Below are 23,241 nucleotides of genomic sequence, written 5' to 3' on the forward strand. Positions count from 1 at the left end.
ATATTCCCTATTTCTACGAAATTTCATATTTTAATTTTGAATGAATCCAAACGTGCTTTTTTTTAAAATAAATAAATAAATTATGAAACTTAGTTATTTAACAAAAAAAAAATGTGAGCTACCTAGTAACCTACTTCTTTATTGTTTTAGTGTTTGAATTTGGTAAATTTTTTTTGATTTAGTTCTTAAATTTTTTTATCTAATTGAAAAAATAAATGTCTGAAAATTAAGTATTTAAAATTTAAGTTATAAAATCTTTTTTACATATTACTTAAAATTAATTACGGAATATATAATTAGATTGTTTGATGGATATAGATTTTAAATTTATAAAAAATTATATTCTACAATAATTTTATCTTTAACTTTTAAACATTTCACCTTATTCTAAACAAAAGTCAAAATTTAAACTTAAAGATTTTATAAGACAATATAATATTAAAATAAATAAACTTAAATTAATTAAAAATATTAGTCTGTTGGTATCAACTTATTATTTTTCACATTTTTTTTATGGTAAAAATTCTATTAAATTGTTTTTGTTTCAAATTATCAAACATGTACAACAAATTAAATCCAATAAGGCCTAAGTTTTTGGAACTTGACAAGTTTTCTCAATTTAGTCCTTAAAATTAGATTCTGTTAAGGTACAATGATGTGATTATCTAAAATTTTTAAATATATATACTATCTAAATTTTTTTAAAAAAATTACAAAGAAATTAATTTTAGAATATCATATCATCATACTTCAAACAGAATCCAAATTCAAGAATTACTAAATTGAGGGGCTAAATGTTAAATTTAACCCTTTAATTAGTAAATGTTGAGGATGAGTCATTGTTACAATGGGTTGCTGATGAATGATGATGATGTGAAATTACAGTGCTGTGGTTAAATAATTCAGACTTTGAGATGGGTCTTAGTTAATTATGTGATCCATCAATTTCTTTGACAATTCTAATAAATTCATCTTTAGAAATATCAATATCTTTTTATAAATTAAGGACAAGAATTCTTTAGTTTCTTACAATGAAGACCAATTCTGTCCCAACATCAAATCCACACTTAAATAAATTATGACCAAAGGCTTAGACTTAGCTAATTGGATGCTTTTTTAATTGTATTGCACCAATTAGGCTTATGTTAGACTTACCTAATTACAAGAAAAAGGTTATTAAGGGTAATTTAAAGACTTATTCACCTAATTAATATGTATATCTATACTATATAAAAGCCCCAAGTCCTTCCTTCGTTGACACATTTCATTGCTCTCTTTTTTTTTTAATATTTTCCAACGTTACCTCGATGTTTATAATGTTATTAGTTAGTCTAAATATTTTATTCTAATTAAAATATTAATGTAAGTTTAAAGAATTATTAACATCGCTAAATTTTTTTGTTAAATTCAAGTCCATTAACATGAGAACTAAATTCTAAATATAAAGCTAGTACAAAAACTTGAAGCATATTGTAATCTCTAAATTTTAACTATTTATTCCAAAAATAATTAACCCAACGCAAAGTGTGGCTCGGAAACCATACTAATTCTATTAAAAAGAAGAAAAATAATTATAACAATCTGTGTGTCGTAAAGTTAATTTCCATTGTTACATAAGGAACATCCTTAGCAGGGTAAAGTTAAAATTTTATTTTAAAAAGTCAAAATCGAATTATATATTTTTATAAGAGTTAAAATGTAATTATTATATTTACATATATCAAATTTATATTAAGACATCAAAAGAATTATGATGCTTTTAAAATAATAATAATAAAGAAGAAAAATCATGATTTCCACATGCTAAATATAAAAAAAAAAGAAAAAAAGAAAAAGAAAAGCAAAACAATTATTGCTTATTATAAAATTCACATCAGTCCAAATAAAAACAATTGAAAATTCCAAAGTCTTTAAAATTAAATTAATTAATTGAAAGCAATCCCCCTGAGGTATGGCGCAGTACAATTGAATTGAAACCATATCTTAGAAAAATAATGCCTTAGAATTTTGAATTTCACACGCTTTTATAGAATTTTAGTCCTCAAATGTCAGAACACTTAATTCAAAATAATTCCTTTCAAATTGATGTATATCATCTCTTTTAAGGGTATGCCCCTGGATCCAGATTTGTATCATTGATAATAATAAGAATTGAATTATTATTGCAAAGAAAATTTTGATTTATAAGATGAAGAAGAGGCAAAAATTTAAACAAAAATATCATTTAATTCGTCAATCTTCAAAAAAAATAAAATACGTAAAGTTTCGTCGTTGACTGAGAAATAGAAAATTCATGGAAAGTTACAATTCTCACTACGAAATAATGCCGAATCTGATGTATTATAAGGGATTTACATTTTCTATTGATTCCTACGGATTGGATCAAAAACAATTCTTGAATGAGGTATTCAACTCAAGGGATGGATCGAAAAAGAAATCTTTATTGGCTCTACCTCATATTTTTTTATGAAGAAAATGAATCTTTTTATCGAATGATCAGAAAAAAATAGGTCTGGATCGAATGATTTGGAAGATCCAAAACAAAAAATAATGGTATTTGCTAGCAACAATATAATAGAAGCAGTTAATCAAGATAGATTGATCCAGAATCTGATTCAAATCCAATATAGCACCTATCGGTGCATAAAAAATGTATTGAATCAATTCATTAAAAAGAATCAGTTTGATCGCAACTTTGAATATGAAATTCAAAGGCTCATTTGACAATCTACGTAAATTATAAACTATTTTTAATTCATTGAAACTTTCAATATTTTTTATTATTTGTTCTTTTAGATTTTTTATGAATTATATGTATACTACCACATCCGTTTTTCTATCTAAAAGAAAATAATTTAATTAAAATTTGAAAATTAAAGGTTAAAGTGACATAATAAATAGATATTAGGGATTAAAATTTATCATTACACCCTAAATAAAATCTAAAATATTAATTAATAAATTGCACAAGAAATTCAAAATCAGAATCAAGATGTAAAATCTTTGTGTTCATATGGAAAATTTTGTACGATGTATAAGCAGTCAACCTTCGTTTTAGAAAAGTTTTGTACGAAAAATTAACACTCTTACAACACGAGGAAATAAAAAAGAGCCTTAAAAGTGGTACCACTGTACGTAAGTCATAAATCTTTAGGACAATTAATAGGACATAAACTAATTTAATGTCTGGAGAAGATCTTCTGTCGTTTTCAAATATTCCGAGTTTACGAAAATGTCAACACCGAGTCTTCCATTAATGTCTTCCTACTTTGTTTCTAATTATTGTCAATTAAGCATGCTTTGTTTTGAAAAGAATAAGAGAGGAAAATATGGAACATGAAAACCCTAGCTTGTGATGTAATTAAAATATGTTAAATTGGTGTCAATTGAGTTTTACTTCGATCAATATTGATATTGTTGTCAGTATAAGAGGTCATGAGTTCAAGTGTGCTGAAGTGCATTATCTCTCTATTTAAGGGTTGAAGAAGAGTTATGGATAATGATAAGAACTATATTAGTATACGTGCGGAAATCATGGATTTAAAACATAGTTACATATTTAACAAAACATAAAATAAATAATGAAATTTATAATTTGAAACTAATTAATCTTAATAACACATGGAATTAACAATATAATACATTAGACTAACAATACTAAATGCACTACAATTATTTATCATGGCGTTGTTATCGATCGTGAGTTAGTGTCGAGTTAATTTGTGACACTAACTCAATTAACAACATTATTAATATACACAACTGATAGAGATAATAATTTGTGCATATTAAAATAAAAAGGTATAAAACGTGTTGAAATGAAGTTTTTGTGGAGAGATAAACTTAAGATTTTATTAATCCAATTGACGTGAGTTCAAATTCTATCATATGCATATTTTTATTAGTTTTTATGAAAATGAAAAGACTAAAATACTCTCAAATAATATTTATTGGTTTTAATTACGAAAGAGCATTTCCATAATTTTCTTACCTGAGTTGGTGACCGGTTGAAGGTAACACAAATTCATTAAAACACTTAATAAATTGTATAAATATACAACTAATAGGGGTAATAAAAGTGTGCATAATAAAATCAAAATGTATATAAATATCAAAATAAAGCTTTAGCTAAATGGTAAATTAAAAGTTTATCTAATGTAATTGGCATGGGTTTAAATCTCACCATAGGCATATTTTATTGATTTTTTAAAAGTGAAAAGACTAAAATATCCTCGAATAATATTATTTATTTTAACTACGGAGGGAGTATTCTCGTAACTTCCTAATTGAGTTGGTGACCCAGTTGAGGGTGGCACCAACTCAGTCAGGTAAGGGTGATATCGGTTCGGTTCGATCGAGTTTTTTAGTTTTTTTTAATCGTCCATCACAAATCGGTTTGATTTTCAAATTTTCCATGTTAATTTTTTTTATTTTCAGACTTATTTTGATAAAATGAGTTTTGTTTTATAGCTTTTGAATATTATTTGACAAAATTTCAAGGATTTTTCATTAATATTTCTAAAAAACAATAGAACTTTTAAGTTATTTTCACTATTTTAAATATAAAAATATTTATTTTTATCGTAAAAATTAAAATTAATTATATATTAAATAAAAAATAGAATTCAATTCGTTTTCATGGAATCGCAGTTTTTGAACTTGCATTTCATATACCATCCAAATACTTCGATCGATCTTCGATTTGATTGAATTTGAAAGTAAGAAAGATTAAAACATTTTAAAAGAAAATAAATATTAACAGTTATCCTAAGAATTAAAATTAATTATATATCAAATAAAAAATAGAATTCGATTCGTTTACATGGAATCGCAGTTTTTAAACTTAAATTTCATATATCATCCAAACACTTCGATCGATCTTCTATTTGATTGGTTTTGAATGTAGGAAAAGATTACAACATTTTGAAAGAAAATAAATATTAATGTTATCCTAAAAATTAGAAAATAAATGAGGGCTACTTTCAAGATAAATTAAATAAAAACATAAAAAAAAATATTCCAATAACCCTAATATTTCCATACATTATAAGCTTTGGAACAAAGAGAAAAGATTGTATTATTTTTATCTATTTTTAATAGGAAAATGAGAAAACAGATTTTTCCTTCCGGAAAAAAATTTCTTATTTTTTCTTTTTCAATTAGAAAAAAATATGAATAATATGAAATTACAGTTTGATAATCATCTCGGATGGAGCAATATGATTATGCTTTGAACTTTTTTGTTTTCGAAGAAATGATTGTAAACACTCGAGGTTATTGAAAACTAAAATCTTCCCCCAACCTCCTCCACTTCAATATTAATTATAAATTAATGACCCCAAAGTCCCTAAAGGGAACATTCATAGACATGTCCTCGAAAGCAAAACATCAAGGCTTTGGCTTTAGCTTTAGTTCCCATTTTGATTATGTCTCCTTATATAACCCACAATATCCTTGGCCAATGGCAACCTCTTCATAGTTCACTTATACTCTCAAAAGAAAAAAAAGAGTTCAAAGCTTTGTGATTTTTAAGCTTATGTAGGTTATTTCAGAGTCAGAGTTCAATATACTTGAATCTTTTCATCACTATCTTTTTGATGATTTTTATGAAATTCCAGCAGCAACAATAACTTGCAGCAGTGATAATGGTGTTTTTGTTGATCAACCTTGTTACAACAGGAGTTTAAGTTTCAGTGGTGTTTTCTTGAATGAAAGTTGGGGTGATTTGCCCTTAAAAATGGATGATTCGGAGGATATGGTGGTTTACAGTGCTTTACGTGACGCTGCAAACTCTGGGTGGACTCCTTCTAACGAGGTTACGGCGGCGGAGGCGGTTGAAGAGGTGGTGGTTTCAAGCGGGGAAGAGAAAGAAGGGATAGTTAATGTGGAGCGTGAAACAAACGCGCCACGTCCGCCGAGGGGGATGAATTTTAAAGGGGTGAGAAGACGGCCGTGGGGGAAGTACGCGGCGGAGATTAGGGACCCGAAGAGGAACGGCGCCAGGATTTGGCTCGGAACCTACGAGACGCCTGAAGATGCTGCTTTGGCTTACGATAGAGCCGCTTTTGAAATGCGTGGGGCTAAGGCTAAGCTGAATTTCCCTCACTTGATTGGCTCTAACACTTCGGAGCCGATTAGAGTTGGTTCGAGGCGCCGGTCACCGGCACATTCAGCTTCGACGATGTCCTACGGATTGAGAGATAGCTCGCCGAAGCCGAAGAAGAGGAAGAGTGCAAGCAACTCAGAGGATAAAGCCACGCCGGAAGTGGTTCAATTGAATACTTGGTCAACATTTGGAGACCAGTTTTGGATTATTTGAGTCCGACCCATTTTTACTTGGACCTAAAATAATACCCCTGAATTTTTTTTTTTTAAAAAAAACACTAACGAAATAATAGTTTTTTTTAATCTTGAAAATGAATTTTTTTTTACCATTTCTCATTAGTGTAATAATTCCTTTATTTATATTTCTTATTTTTTTAATAAACTCATTATAGGTTCTAAGCGGATCTCTTTTTGATATAATATTTATAACTATTCATAACCCCTGCTCTAAGAGTGAACATTCGATCGAGTCGAGTCGAATCGAGTAAAAAAATTTCGAATTAATCAAGTTGACAAATCCTATTTTAGCAACAGAACTCAATTTTAATTTTTTTAAAATCTAATCAAATTAACAAATCCTATTATTTATACTTAATATTGCGTGTAACTTATTATTTAACTAGAAAACAAAGTATAAGACTATTTAATTATATAAGGAAGGTTGATGGATAAATATTTATCAAAATGACGTAGTTTTACTTTTTAACTTAATGGTTTTGACTTTTAATTTTTGAAAAGATAAACATTTATCAAAATGATCGAAAAATTTTTATTTTTTTATTCAAGTGGATCCGAATAACTTGATTAACTCGATTAAGTTAAATTATTTAATTCAAAATTTAAATTTTTTATTAAATTTTTCGAATAGAATCAGATTTTGCTCAATCTTACCCTCCTCAATTAAAAAGATAATGCGCTTCAGTGTATTTGAACCCACATCTTCCTATATTGATAATAATATTCATACCAATCGAACTAAAACTTAATCAACATATTTTTTAATTTTTTAATCTTACTTTTCCTTGTGAATCGAAAATTATTATTTGATTGTTTAATAAAATATTTTAATGTAATACCAATTCAAATATCATCTTAATTAACTATCACTATATATTAACGACTTCAATTTAGACCGGGATGAAGCTAAAAAATCATTTTTATTAATTAAATTTTCATATATAAATATTAACTCAAGTATTTCAATAACAATTCAATAAAAAATAATATAATTTCTTTTAGCATAATTTTTTTAATCTTTAAATCAAAATAAAAGCACATCTTTGTTATTGAAATACTTGAGTTAATGCTTAATTGATAAATAATATAATTTTTTATATATCATAAATCTTAAAAATATATATATTTTTATGAATAATATTTTAGTAACTAAAAATGTTTTTTTCCCTTAAAAGTAAAAGGCCACAAATTTTCCACCGAGATGGGCGATAAAAGACTAACATCAGCCAGTTGAGAGTCAATGACAATGAGCGATTTGGTCAAATAATAGTACAGTAAAAAAGAGAGTAAAAACCGTATGAAAATCATGTTTATTAAAATATTTATTTGTATTAAAATAAATTTATTATTTATTTATATATTTATTATTATATTTTATTTTATTTAATAATTTCATGTTTTTATTTATTGATAATTTACGAAATTTATACACAAATAATCCATTAAATATTATATATATGTCAATTACTGACATAAATTAATTATCTAATTAACCATAATTTAATACGACTACTAAATAATAGAAATAAATATTAAATTTATATATAAAGTTTAATTTAATATGTGATTTGATACATAAATTTTGATTTGATTAAATCTAAACACATTTAAAGAAATGAATATATATACATTTACTTTCATATCGAATTAATATTTTTATTTATATATACAATATATTAACATAAAATACTTGTAATTCTAAACATTCAACTTTATCATTGCAATTAATAAATATATTTTTTACGTATTTTTCACTCCTTAATCTTATTATTTATAAATTGAATGACATATTAAAATTCATAAAAAAATATATAAAAAATTAAGAGAAGCTTCATGGAAAAAGATAAATATTGCAAACACAGAGTAAAATGGCAGACATGTTACTCCAAGTTCCTATAAACCTTATAAAATAATATAATATATAATAATATGTAACATGTGAATGCTCATTTTTAAAGTCCTACCCAACAAAAGAAAACTTCATTTTAAGTTAAAACCAATGAATAAATAAATAAATAAAAAGAAAACAGTATGAACGCTTGAATAAAAGTTATACCACTAATGAAATCTATGACAAATAATGCAATCAAATTAAGTGCCAAAATCTTTGGAGATAATGGGGTTTTAAAAAAGGATAAATTAATATTTAGTCAATTTTTTTCTCTTTGGTCCTTTAAAATTTTTCTCTATATTGATTTTGGGATTTTGCGGTTTTTTTCTAATTTACTTCTTAAACTTCGATTTTGTTAATATATTAATGACGTGACATTTGAGAGATGTTAAAATTTTTAATAATTTGTTGTGTTTTATATAATATTTTTTAAAAAATTCAATGATCAAATAGAAAAATATTATCAAATTTTAGGATTAATGTGGATAAAAAAAAATTAGGGATCAAGTTCGAAAAAATTATTAAATTCAAGACCTAATGTTGCTTTACTCCAAAATCCTAACATGAAAGTATTTTAAAATAATAGGTAAACTACACCCCAAGGTCATTAAACTATTAGCAAAGCTTACGTTTTGATTACTCAATTTTAAAAACTTAAAAAATAGTCACTGAATTATTTAAAAATTTTTATTTAAGTCACCAGATTGTTAAAATCGTTATTACATGACTTTCTCTGTTCGCACTACTTATACCAATAAAAAACTATCATTTCCCTTCTCTTCTACAATTTAGTTTCTTTTTCATGAAACAACTTTAAATGTTATGAGTTTACAAACCAAAATCCAAACAATTTTTTTCTTTAAACTTCGATACTGATTATCAAATCAACTTAAATATAATATATGTTCTTCTACTCGCCGATGGGTATTAATCTACCGTATTGATCGCCAAATCAACTCTTAGACCTCACTAACTAGACTTTAAAAAAAAAACCTTAACAATCTAGGAATTTAAATAAAAATTCTCAAATAATGTAATGAGATATATGAAAATTTTTAAAAATAATGGGAATTATTTAGTAGAGTAAGTGGGGGATTTTTGGTTGAGAAATATTTGGAAAAAGTGGATAATAATTCAGACAAGCTGGTCAATGGTGGAATAATATTGGACTTTTGTCCCAATTAATTGTTTAGTACAAAAGCAAAGGTTTAAACAAACATTAAAGAGGCACTTCAAAAACGTGATCAAATTACATTAATTTTCAAAGCCTCAACCCCCTGAGAGTGAAACTTCCCAGAAATAGAATCGTCATTGTAATAAAAGAAAATCCATTTATATATATGATCAAAGTGGACTCAAAAAAATTCAAACCTACACGTCCCAGTCTCAGGTGTCAACGTCAAACAGGAAAATGTATGGAGAAAGTGTCGATATCGGCCTTCTGGAGTCTATTGGTCGGTATCTTTTGGAAGATGATTTTGAAACCCAATGTCCGGCGACTGATGATACTATTAATGTTGATCAATGGATAACCTTTGATCAGTTTTTGGATGATTTCGCCGTCGCTGGAGAATTAAATGTCTCCTTTCCGACCAGAGAAGTGAATGCTGATTCCGAAGTGGTGGAAACTAAACCCCACGCGCTGCCGAAGAAGGCGCATTATAAGGGTGTGAGGAGGAGGCCGTGGGGGACATACGCGGCTGAGATAAGGGATCCGAAGAGGAAAGGTGCGAGGATCTGGTTGGGTACTTACGAGACGCCTGAGGATGCAGCGTTGGCTTATGATAGAGCGGCTTTCGAAATGCGCGGCGCGAAAGCCAAGCTGAATTTCCCTCACCTTGTTGGGTCGGATCAGGTGGAACCGGTAAGAGTGAGCAATAACAAGCGGCGGTCTCCGGAGCCTGCTTCGTCTTTGGCTTGGTTATCATCGGCTTCGTCCACGTCGGATAACGGAACTCCCACGTCGAAACGGAGGATGAATGAGATTAACTCAGTTGTTAAATCTGAGTTAGGAAGCGAATTTGAACAAAACATGTATTAAATCAGTTGATCCTAACTGAGTTTGTGCAGACAGTTATCTGATAAATGGAAAAATTAGTGATTTACTACTAATTTTATTCTATTTTTAGCAAAAAAAAGTTTTGGCCTTTTTAATTAAAAATTCGACATTCAAATTTTTTTCGCTATTTTTATTTAATTTCTCGTTATTGAATATAACAATAAGGTGAAAATTCATAATTTTTAAAACCTTTGCAAGATATATTTTATACATAAATTATAATTTTTATAAAATCAAAAAAGATTTTATATTGAACCCCATGTGATGATCTGATGGTTAAGAGTGTTTATCGCTTTAAAAGTGACTTGAATTTGAGTTATACTAATCACATTTATTATTCGAATTTTACTTTAATATTATAATTCACAAATAAAAATAGATTTTATATTATTTTAAAGATTATTCTTTTCAGATTTTTTAAATAAAATATACCTTTCCAACTAATGAAAGCAAAGAAATTAAAATATATTAATTAATTATTTGTGTAAATAATTCTCACGTGAGATGTTATCATTTTGTCGTATAAAGAAAATTACTTGGAAGTTGGTAGCCTATAATTAATTTAGGCCTACACTAATACGGTGTAAAGGACTAAACTAAGATCAATGGTGAACATCTTCAATAGTCAAAGCATTTCATAAAAAAAGGATTTACGTCCGAATTAAATCAATTTGAAATTTTATCAAATTAAATCATAATTAAATTTTCTTTAGAGTATTGTATCAACTTAATAATATTAGATATTTTTTATTAAAGTTAAATAAAGTATTATATTTTTTATTATTAAATTGCAGTTCAGTTCAAATCTTTTCAAAGATTAAATTATTTGTGTCACGGGGTTAGAATTTTAGTCTTAATCCGTGTGACCTTAGATAATTTCTTGTGTTCAAATCCGTCTAAGTTATCCTAACTCTCGCAAAGTGAGAATTCTTTATAGAAATTCCCCAAGGCACCAAAAATAAAGCGGAAGTAGTCCAAGCCAAAATAACAATGAAAAAATAGAAAATGCCACAAGAAAGTAAAACACGCCAAGTGTTTGAATAAATGTTCTCAAAGTGTTCTATTACTCCATAAAGAGTACAAAGAATGGGATGATTACAAATGAAGGGGAAGAATTCTATTTATAGTTGAGCTCCTCCAAAATCAATGGTACAGATTGGGTTACATCAACAGTCGAGATTAAAGACTATCTACAATTGAGATTCTTAAGGGATTGACTCGATCCTTTAAGATTACAAAATCAAATCTTATCAAATTACATATCTTCAAATATTACTTTCCATATTTACCAAGGTAGTCCTAACTTTCCATAAGTGTTTCACTGGGCCAGCTCAAATGGGTTAAATGAGCCCCACTTAATAAATTGACCTACATGATACGCTTTTTGTGCAATGGTCACGGGTTTTGAATCGTGGTTCGTGACATTCTCTCCCACCCATCTCGCAATGCCTTCGTTGCGTCCTCGGAATGGAACTAGATTGACTCACTATCGAACTTTCTCGATGCCTTGGCTCTTTCTTGACTAGTCTTACTATCAGGTAGTCTCGCCCCTCAAAACCTTTGCCTCAGTTTCCATCGTCTCCTAGCTTGAACCATTCTACTCATTGGTACATCTAGTTTATAAGAGCCTACCACTCTTACTTGCCTTGATTGAGATCCCCTTGATCCTCACAAATAGGCTTCGACACACCCACATTGAACACAGGGTTAACCGTGAGTATTCTCGCCAACTTTGATTTGTCAGCCCCTCGACTTACCCACTTCAGAACTCTAAAAGGGCTATTATGTCATTACCAAGCTAACAGTAAGCTAAAATGAAAAACACTAGGAATGTGTTTGAGATGTACCTCGTTCACATCATTTACTCATCTCAACTACCTAGTCTGCATCACCACTTTACCCCCAAAGTCCAATGCACAACCCACCTCTCTTATAAGTCGTAGCCCCATTAATAACTTAATAAGCTTCATATTTGTTTCCTGCACCTCTAACACTTTCGAGGAGGTCTTCGTGGTGCTCTATTCTACCAAGTCGATGTTCCTCCCATACGAAACATCCTTTACTAGCTGGATTGCTAAAAATACCTTTGTCCCAACCCTCATGTCTCGATTTACTGACACAACACATCGTGGTTGCGAATCATCAAATATAAGAATGCAACCAACAAAATGACAAAGACACGCCTTAATCCGGTCAAGGAAGTTCAAGCCAAGAACAAGGTCATAATCATCTAAGTGGATTACCTCAAAATCTTCCTTGCCCTTCCACTCGTCAATTTGTAACTCCACTCGTCGTGCTACTCCCATAGTTAGGACCTGATCTTCCACAATTCATTGTGGCAAATGAGGTTCTTTCCAGCACTTAATAAGCTTATTTTCAGGCAATTTACTTAGCTTTTTAGTAGTTTTTCATTTTAATAAATTTATGTCTGATTTCAATATAATAAGCATTTTTACGCACTTTTAGGTGCTTTGATGCTCCGTTAGGCCAATACGGGCCTAAGGAATGACTAATGGGTTAATTGAGTGTGCAGGATACCATTTCAGGCTAAGGAATTTAAAGAACGACTCCAATGTCGTGACATCCATTGGTAGTGTTGCAACAACCAACTTCAAAGGTCAAAATGGGGATTCAGATACGGCAATGTTGTGACACCAATTCTCAGTGTTGCGACAATGAACTTTAAATGCAAGCTAGGAGAGCAAAGTCGGTATTGTCCCGACACCAACTCTTCCATGTTGCGACATCCAACTTCAAAGGCATGTAAAGGAATACGAAGGCCTTGATGTCGTGACACCAGTACTCAATGTCGCGACATGCAACTTTGAGACTTCTAGGAAAGATAATTTATTTTCGATGTCGCGACACCGATTCGACGAGGGCCAGATTACAATTAAGGGTTTTTTAGTCTGCACAAATCATTTTAACTATGTTTATTCACTTGTAATGGATCTAATATGGTCATAAAACACGATAACTATAAATAACAATGCTTAATGCTTGATTAGGTAGCTTATTCCTTTAGTTAATTTTTAGTTTTCTAAATTAGGGTTTGTTTTCATTGGGAATTTGATGTCAACTTTTATTTTGGATTCAATTTCAATTTTTGTTTTGTTTTCTTTAGTAATTTTTAGTTTTTCTCTTGTGTTGCCTTTCAATTGTTGTTCACTTGACGACTGTTAACAGGTTTCTAGATTCCGAGCTCAATCGAAATCCAAATGATCAAAATTTTCTTTTCCCTTTACTTTTATTTTGATATTTGTTTTAATATCTGAATTGAATTTAAGGAAAATTGCATCTAAATTCATGATAAACTAAAACCTTAAAGAGATTAACGATCCTATGTAGAATTAATTAACTAAAGAATTAGGGTTTGCCTTAGTATTAGTTGGATTAAATTATGTGTGCTTAAACCCTAAGAAGTTATCTAGGTAAATGAGGTCAAAAGAATAGTTTATCGAGTACCTCTTAATTTAACCTAGTTTAAATTACAAGGCCAATGTTGGAAAAAAAGCATGTTTGAAAAACATAACGGAAAGTAAATTAAGGGAAAAACCAGAGTTTTAAAAAAAATTCCAAAACAAGATCTTGGTTGTGATATCTAAAGTAATAAACACTTAATCAAAATTGTACCTTTTCGATTTGTCTAAGATGAGTGATTTGACTGAGTAGTCTTCTCCGTTATCCTCAAGCTCATGTTTGTCGAGTGTTGGCTCGCTTCAAATCAGAAAATTTTTCACAAAAATTGTCAGTGGGGTAATTTCGTAATTTCTCTAAACTTTTGGGTCAAGTTGTAAATCATAAAAAATATCTAGACATTTTTAATTTTCTCTCTACAACTTTCTCTTGAATTCAAGTATGTGTAAAATAATGACCCAAGACTTTCTTTATATAGGGAGAGTTTAGAGAGTTCAACTATGATTAAACTTAATCACTTTAATAATAAATTAATATAATATTAATATTAGATTAAATTTAATATTAAATCTTATTAAAATAATAGAATGTTTATCTACAAGATAAACATTAAATTAAATTTAATATTAAGATAATCACTTTAATATAAAATTAATAGAATACTATTAAGATAAGTATTAAATTTAATTTAATATTAAACTATTGAAATAATATTATTTTTTAAAATTTTTAATTTTAAAAATCAAATTCTCTGGTAGAGTCCTGGTTACAGTGTAACTCTTCCACTATTCAACCACCGAAGACCAATTATCGCCGACCATCGAGATGCTGCCGTCGTAGCTTCCGGAACCACCATATCTGGTGATACAGGTGCAACACCCTTACAACACCCCGAGCCGGTTCAGTTGCTGTTAGTTCGGTCCGGGTCGATGACGACTCTGTCGGTCCAGTCAAGAAAAATCACTTAAATTTTCCAAATTAAATGTTTAAGAAAATTATTTAATCAAATTCTTTAGTTAAATTATTTAATCAAATTTTTTAGTTGAATAATTCTCACAACCACCTAATTTAATTCCATATTGAATAAATCGACTCAATTAAATTATTTCCAAAGTCGTAAAATCTTTTTCTGATTCAAATGCAGTCCAATCAAGCTTTTGTTAAGCTAGCGGAGGGACCAATCGGATATATACAATTAGGCTCTAGTAACTCCAATTATGTCCAGAAGTATCGTTCCGATAATTCACAATTACTTAATCATATAGTCAATCCACAAGAAGTACCATGATTGAAAACTCCTTATTGTACACTCTTTACGAAGTAATTCATCCAACTGCTTTGTCCAATGACCTCGTCATATGTGTGTTACTCTCATATGATATCCTTGATTCTTTTAAGTTAAATCCGTTCACTCAATACAATCCTATTTTATCTCATTGTCACCATTGTGTCTTCTTAATGATTAATATTGTAACAGCCCGGTTTAGACCTTAGTCAGAACAGTGCTTTCGAGACCACAAATCATAGTCAAAAAAATATGTTAATATTATTTTGTATGTTTATGGCATGAGATTAGATATCTGCGAAAGTTTAGTATGTTAACTTTATCGTTTAAGTGGTTAATTTGAGAAAAAGACTAAATTGCGTAAAATGCAAAAGTTACATTTTATTTGATAAAGGTGTCTAATTATTATGGCTTATTAAATGAAAGGTCCTTATGTTGTAATTAGTCCATTGATAGTGGAGATGGACATAAATGGCCATAAAATGAATGTTTTTAAATGGTTTAAATTAAGGTTAAAATTGTAAATTGGTTAATATGTTAATATTAATTAAACAAAAATCATTTCATTCATCATCTTCCATCTATATTGCCGAAAATGAGAAAATAAATAGGGTTTTGAATGCTCAAAAACATTCGGCACTTGTGTGGCTTAATTGAGGTATGTATTTTGATCGATTTTTGATGATTTTTATGTTTTTGTGATCGTTGCTTTGAGTACTAGCTAGCCCGTACCCTAATTTTTGAATTTTTTGATGATTTTTAAAGTTTCCATTGATGAATGCTTGAGTTTTTGAATGTTTGATGATGAATAATGAAAGCTTGGTACTTGATATTCATGTTTTGTAAAGTGATTTTGAGTAAAAATGCATATTAGGGATTAATTTGTGAAAATGTGAAAATTTAAGGTTAAATGTGTGAATAAATGAAATTTTTGGGCTGCTAGAGACTATATGAAAATTCGAATAAACATGAGAAATGTGAAATTATGCGTATTTTGTGATTTTATGAGATAAGGACTAAAATGTCAAAATGTGAACTTTTAGGGGCTAAAGTGTAAAATGCCCTAATTATGTGTTTTTGGATTGAAATGAATAAATGTTTGATTAAATGAGTTAATTTTGAATTCATATAGATTGAGAAAGAAAGGAATCGGATTTAGATCGAGGAAAATCGAAGGTTATAGAGTAATCGATTCGATTCGTCCATTCCGAGTACGAGGTAAGTTCGTACGTGATAAATGAAGTTACAATTATGTTTTCAATACTTTAATAATGCATAAATTGTATATTTGTGACTACAACTGTGTACGACGATAAGTCTACGATGTTTGGCACTTAGTGTGCGTTTCGAGATAGCTTCGGCTATATATAGCACTTAGTGTGTGAATTGAAATAGCTTTGGTTTATGTGGCACTAAGTGTGTGATACCGAGATAGCTTCGGTTCAATGTGATGGCACTAAGTGTGCGATATCGTTATAGCTTCGGCTAAACATTTATGCACTAAGTGTGCGAGTTCTTAAAGTATTGAAAGATTTCCGAACGATTTAACGTATTGAACAAAAAGGTGAGGATGAAATAAATAAATACAGGAAAGTACAGGTACGTACAATACCTATGTGGTAGTTGATACTATGTGTACGAAGCTTGATGAAATGGTATATACATGATAAATGGTTATGGATTAGAATTGAATGAAGAGATGAGAACTATTAAGTGTTTATTAGTTGATGATTTAGATAATATGAACTATTGAGTATTTTTGGTATGAACTTACTAAGCTTTGAAGCTTACTGTGTGTTATTTGTCTGTGTTTTATAGATTATTGAAGCTAGTGCGGACTTGGGGATCGTCGGGAATACGTCATCACACTATCGATTATCTCGTTGGTATTTTGGTAACCTTGTATTTATGGTATATGGCATGTATAGGCTAGTGATATTTTGGTATATTTTGAGTCATGATATTAGCCATGAGATTTTGCTTGTAAATGTGGTATGTATAACCATCTAAATTGGCTTGAATTATGTGTTTGGTGAGTATTATATGTAATGTATATAATGCTTTATGAACTGGTTTGGTTTAAGATGATGATATGATGAGTTTTGTGATATGAAATAGATGATATTATGATGAATTAGTGAATAGGGAATATATGCAAGTTGTGATGATTTTGGCATAATGATTTGGTATAATTTGAATATGGAATTGATTAGTTAAAATGGTTAATTATATATGTTATGTTATGTGTATGTTTTAATGGGTTTTGGTTGCTTATAAATGATTTGAAATGGTACCAAATAAGTTGATTTGTATGCATGATTTTAGGGTGGCAAATTGGTTTTCCAAATGGACTATTTTTGTCCACACGAGCAGAGACACGGGCGTGTGTCTCAGCTGTGTGCGACACACGGCTATGTTACACGACCATGTGTCCCCTGGGGTAGCCCTACGAATTTAAGTCAGTCTTGAGCACGGGCTAGACACACGGACGTGTGGTTAGTCATGTGACCCAAGTCAGTTTCGACCACGGCCAAAACACACGGGAATGTCTCCGGCTGTGTGGTACAAGTCAGTATGTATGCCCTGTTTTCACACGGCCAGCGCCACGGGCGTGTCGGGTTCACACGGGCGTGTGACTTATGATTTTATGAAATTTTTCTAAGTGTTTGGAAATTTTTATATGCGATCGGTTTAGTCCCAAACCACTCTTAAGCATGTTTTAAGGTCTTGTAGGGCCTCGTAAGGAACACTGTGAATGAGTTTTGTTTATGATTGTATAAATATATGTGAATGAGATGTATTGTCTAGTATTGCCTCATAACCCTATTCTGGCATCGGATACGGGTTAGGGGTGTTACAAATATGATCACTGTCAACAAATAACTGTGATAAATGCTCGTTCAAGAACTAGCAACCGGTGGCCACGTTCTATATTTATCAATCCACACAATGACAATGAGATGATATCATTAACTCTTTAATTGAGCTATGAATTCCACTGTTGCTAGTAAAGCAATGCCATACAGAAGTCATGTAGACAAAATACTGGCTATAGGCTCGATCATCTTTAGAGCATAAGCCTTCACTTATATCAAAGCACATGAGTTGCATATGCATGGTCAGTGAGTAACTCAGAATTTAGTAAATCACACTATGAACGTCACAAGTGAATTAATTCACAAATGGATTCAAAAATGAATTCATCTTGGGTCCAGTCCAATATATCATTCTACCAATGAGTACATCTATGTCTTTACTCGTGGAGTCAACTGCTCTGATAGCCAAGACTAGTCATCTTTCTAATTGGAATTATAGATAACATAATAACCCTTCTCAGTATTTGAATCAAATGCTTACTTCGATTCTTTTATTGGATTACGAACTTATTTAGATGATCTACTGAAGTAAGTTGTCTTTTTCGTAATGTAAACATTCTTAGAATGCCATTTATCTTCACTTTGAACTTAGACAATTAATGATCTTATATTTGCTTGTCACAATTTTGCTATGCATGCAAAATATAAAATAAAAAATTACAAAAGACATAATAGTGAAATGTGAAATTAAATTTATTTATTTATAATTCAAATAAATATAAAATAATTATATTTACTACAATATGGACACATTTCCCAACACTTTGACCGCTTATCGTCATCCTTGCGGACTACAAGAAAAATCAACACTAAATACAACAATTAATCAATAACCATGTGCGATGTCTATAAGTGTGACAAGTCAGTTGTAATATAATTGTAAAACAAGGTACGAAGTACTCTGAGGATCGAACCTACAGGAGACGACAATTGAACTGATTTTAGCTACAAGCATGTACAATAAAGAGTCTAACCAACTAATCGCTAAACACTATAGTACGAGAAACCATAAAGTCAAGAGAAATTATACTGATTAACAAGCTAGCTACAAAGGACTAAATTATAAAGTGTGCAAGTTACAAAATTAACAAGTAAATAAAAAATGATGGTTGATTATTTTTTATATGGTTCACCAATCCTTGAATCAGGGATCTAAATTGCTTAAACTCCTAAAATGGTTCCATTTTACCTTTCGATCTCAAATTTACCAAATTAGACAAATTAATCTAGTTTATCTCTCGATCTCAAATTTACCAAATTAGACAAGTTAATCTAGTTTATCTCTCGATCTCACAGGCTAACCTAGGAGTAACGAATAGATGCTCAACAAGATTACCTATCGGTCTCACTTGCCTAGATTTTCCCTTAGGGGCGTCAATCCTAAGTTTTTAGGTTTGTTCAATTTAGTCCAATTTATTGCGATTTAGTCCCTTACTAAAAAATTAGCTTACCCACATCTCCATCAATCAACCCCCTTAAGGTTTAGTTACTCATGATAAAAACTAAGCGAACAAACAATAAATAAGGAAGATGGAAGCCATTAACATCAAGGTCAACAAGAAAATGAAAGTTCAGATTTTTAACCTAAAAAACTTAAAAGAAAAGTAAAGACAAGTTTCTAACAACCAAATAATAAACAAAGAACACTAAAGATGAAGTTTTTAACATATAAAAATAAAAGAAACTGAAAGAGCATTAGCATAAAGAGTTGAATGACATTATAACTAAAGAAGAGGTACTAAAGGTGCAAATAAACCCTAGCTACAGTAATAACAAACTTAGGAAATGGAAACAAATACAGAGAAAATGAAGCTACAACTATGGAAAAAGATAGAAAATGATAAAACCTAGAAAAGATGAAGAGAAAAACTAAAGAAAACTATCTAAAACTATGCCTAATGCTCTTATTCTCTCTCCTCGGCCAAAATTGGTTGTTTTAGTAGCAAATTCTGACCCACAATTGTTGACCAAAAAGCCCTTGAACATTTCTTTCTGATTGGTGCTTCAATTGGAAAGGGCTACCCATGGTGTCATTTTTTTGTTTCCTCACGATGTCGATATCGCAATACCCTGTTATAGATGTCGTGATATCATCAGCAATTTCAAAGTGGGGGATCCTTAAGGTGTTGGGTATTGTGATACCCAAGGAGGATATCGCGATACCACTATAGGTGGTTTCCATTCTCTTCATTTCAGCATTGTTTAGGTTATCATGGTTTTTAGCTTTGATATTCTGATACCCCTTCCTTTAATGATGTTCTTGCTCGAATTCGACCACCAACACGTTCCTACAACACTCAATCAGTTGTTAAGGTCCCTAATGGCACAATTGGCCAATTTGGGTCTCAAAATGAGTAAAAGGACGCATTCACGCTTACTTAATTGCAAAAACTAAAATTAAGCTAAACTGCTAAAAAAATATTTAAATTGCTTAAGAAAAAAAGCTCGTTAAGTGACACAATGAGCCTAATTTGACATATCAAATTACGGCAAATGAAACTCCCCTACACTTAAGTCTTTGTTTGTCCTTAGGCAAACACACAAAACATGCAAAAAGAGATGACCCTTAAATAATGAATTTATTTGACAATTGATGAATGGGCATACACTATGTACCAAGTTTTGTTATTGTACTACTCAAAATTGATGCATTGCAAACTCATAGTTTTAAGAGAAATTTGTTTTAGTTCAAGAAATTACAGAGCAAACAAAAGTAGAGGTAGTTTAAGAAAACCAAATTTTACACATTATTCTATCACAATAAGAGAGTAAGACATGATGTATCTATGTATGAAAGAAATCAACTTATTCATTTTCAATAAGTTTCCACAAGTTTCAGTTTGTAAATGAAGACGCTAAAGTCACATAGAGTTTAGTGGATTGTAATGTTCTGAGGCTTAGGTTGGTACGAATTCAAAGAAAGGTAAGCTCAAAACGGTTCAAGCACTATGAACAGTATAGCACGCTAGTCCTTCAACGTTGCAACAAAGAGCTCCCGTAGTCGCGACACCAACATGGCATTTTGCAGACTTTACAATTTGGTTCTAATCCAACCTTGGGTTAGCAAAAAAGCTTTCGTAAGCTTAATTGAGACTTGATAATGATTCTATATCCTATTATACAAATTTTATACTTGTATTTAAATGTTTTAATGTTCTCAAATTGAGTATAAACGATCATAGTTGCTCCGACAATGAATGTGACATTCTATAACTTGGACCCGATGATCGGGTCGAATATGAGATGTTACATGCCAAGTGTTTAAGTAAATGCTCTCAAAATATTCTATTACTTTAGAAATAATACAAAGAATGGGAAGGGATGGGATGATTACAAATATGGGTGAGCACTCGATTGGGTCAAGTCAAATCGAGTAAAAAAATTTCGAGTTAGTCGAGTTCACAAATCTTATTTTAACAATCAAACTCAATTTGAAATTTTTTTTTGAATCAAATCGAATCGAGCCAAAAAATTTTAAGTCAACTAGACTCGAGTTAACAAATCCTATTATTTATACTCCATGTCATGTTTACATGGATCGAGAAGTGCAAGATTGTTTAACTACATATATGGACCGATTATTTAATTAGTAGAAAAAGTACAATATTATTTAACTACATAAACAATATAATGGTTTTGCCTTTTAACTTAATGGGTAAACATTTATCAAAAAGATATAGTTTTGCCTTTTCTTATTCAGGTTTTCAGATAACTCGAATTATGTAATTCATATTCGAGTTAAACCGAAAATTTTGATTTTTTCTTCGAGTTGATCTGAATAACTTGATTAACTTGAATAAGTTGAATTGTTTAATTTCAAAATTTGAATTTTTTTATCAAATTTTTTGAATCAAATCGGATTTTGCTCACCCCTAATTACAAATGAAGGGGAAAACCTCTATTTATAGTTGAGCTCCCCCTTAAACTAATGGTACAAATTGGGTTACATTAACAGTTGAGATTAAAACCTATCTATAATTGAGATTCTTAAGGGATTGACTCAATCCTTTAAGATTACAAAATCAAATCTTATCAGATTACTTTCCATATTTACCAAGCTAGTCCTAACTTTCCATAAGTGCTTCGCCAAGCCACCAAGGGAATAAGATCAGTTCAAGTAGGTCAAATGAGCCCCATTTAATAGATTGACCTCCATGGGACACTATTTGTGCAATGGTCACGGGCTTTGAACCGCAGCACTTGTTCAACCTTGAAAAACATCTCGATATTCAAGAGAGTTTAAACAAAATATTAAATACGAAAAATAAGTTTAAACAAAAAAATTTTATACCACTGTAAAATACAAACCAAGCTTCGACTCTCATGTTTAAACTTGATACTGGATTCAACTTATTTTTAAGCTTATAATATCTTTTTCTTTTCTTTTGTAACACCTTGACTCTCGACCCTATCGTTGAGTCCAAGTCACAAGGTGCCACGTTCATTGTCTGAGCAACTACAATCAATCATACTCAATCCAACGCCATTATACATTTAATATAAGTAAATTATGCGTATACTACTATATGTTATCTATTTCGGGTCTTATACAAGCTTACCAAAGCTCTTTTTCTAACCTGGATTCGAAATGAGACCAAATTGTAAAAATTTCAAAATATCGTGTTGACGTCACCACATCAAGGAGTTCTTTGTCGCGACGCAACATACTAAGTAGGCCTTGTCGTAGCGTTCAATACTAGGCGTCGTGCCGTGGCATGACAACTTTGTCATGTCACAATGTCGAACGTTTGTTGTTGCAACGAGACCAAGTTGCGATACTACAACGCGACGCCAAGTATTGAACGTTGTGACGAGACCTACTAAGTATGTTGCGTCACAACATCAACCTAATATTTTGAAATTTTTACAATTTGATCTCATTTCATACCCAAGTTAAAAAAAGAGCTTCCGTAAACTCATATAAGACCCAAAATTGTTAACGTATTATACGCATAATTCACTTATATTAAATGCATGATGGCATTGAATCGATTATGATAGCTCCGACAATGAATATGACACCTTGCGACTCGAACTCGATAATAGGGTCGAGAATCGAGATGTTACATCTTTTATGTATTGCATAATTTATACCATATATAGAAAATAAATTATACTATAATTGTAATTATTAAAAATATATTAATTTTTTTGTATTATTTTTAGGAAAGACATTAAGTTTATAAATCTAAAGTTGTAAATAAAAAAATAAAAAATTACTAAATATTAAAAGAATAACACAATTTTCAAAATAAAGAAAAAAACAACATTAATGTTAGCTAATTCAAGATATTAATACCATACATAAACCAACCCAACATCGATCCAAAACAATTCAACCCATGTTTTGCAAAATAAAAATAGATTCATA

The 23,241-nt window shown here is 30.2% G+C and overlaps 2 protein-coding genes across 2 annotated transcripts; both read left to right on the forward strand.

Annotated features, from left to right (window-relative positions):
• The first annotated feature begins 2,323 nt into the window (after positions 1-2,323).
• On the forward strand, positions 2,324-6,384 carry LOC107919633 (ethylene-responsive transcription factor 13). Its single transcript, XM_016849057.2, has 2 exons — positions 2,324-2,404; positions 5,543-6,384. Exons 1-2 carry the CDS (start codon positions 2,324-2,326, stop codon positions 6,317-6,319), a joined length of 858 nt encoding a protein of 285 aa, XP_016704546.2. The 3' UTR covers positions 6,320-6,384.
• A 3,228-nt stretch (positions 6,385-9,612) lies between these two features.
• Positions 9,613-10,357, forward strand: LOC107938628 (ethylene-responsive transcription factor 2). The gene has a single exon (XM_016871860.2). The coding sequence runs from the start codon at positions 9,645-9,647 to the stop codon at positions 10,272-10,274; it is 630 nt and encodes a 209-aa protein (XP_016727349.1). The 5' UTR covers positions 9,613-9,644; the 3' UTR covers positions 10,275-10,357.
• The last annotated feature ends 12,884 nt before the right edge of the window (positions 10,358-23,241 follow it).

The sequence above is a fragment of the Gossypium hirsutum genome, chromosome A12 (assembly GCF_007990345.1).
Source record: "Gossypium hirsutum isolate 1008001.06 chromosome A12, Gossypium_hirsutum_v2.1, whole genome shotgun sequence".
NCBI classification, from domain to species: Eukaryota; Viridiplantae; Streptophyta; class Magnoliopsida; order Malvales; family Malvaceae; genus Gossypium; species Gossypium hirsutum.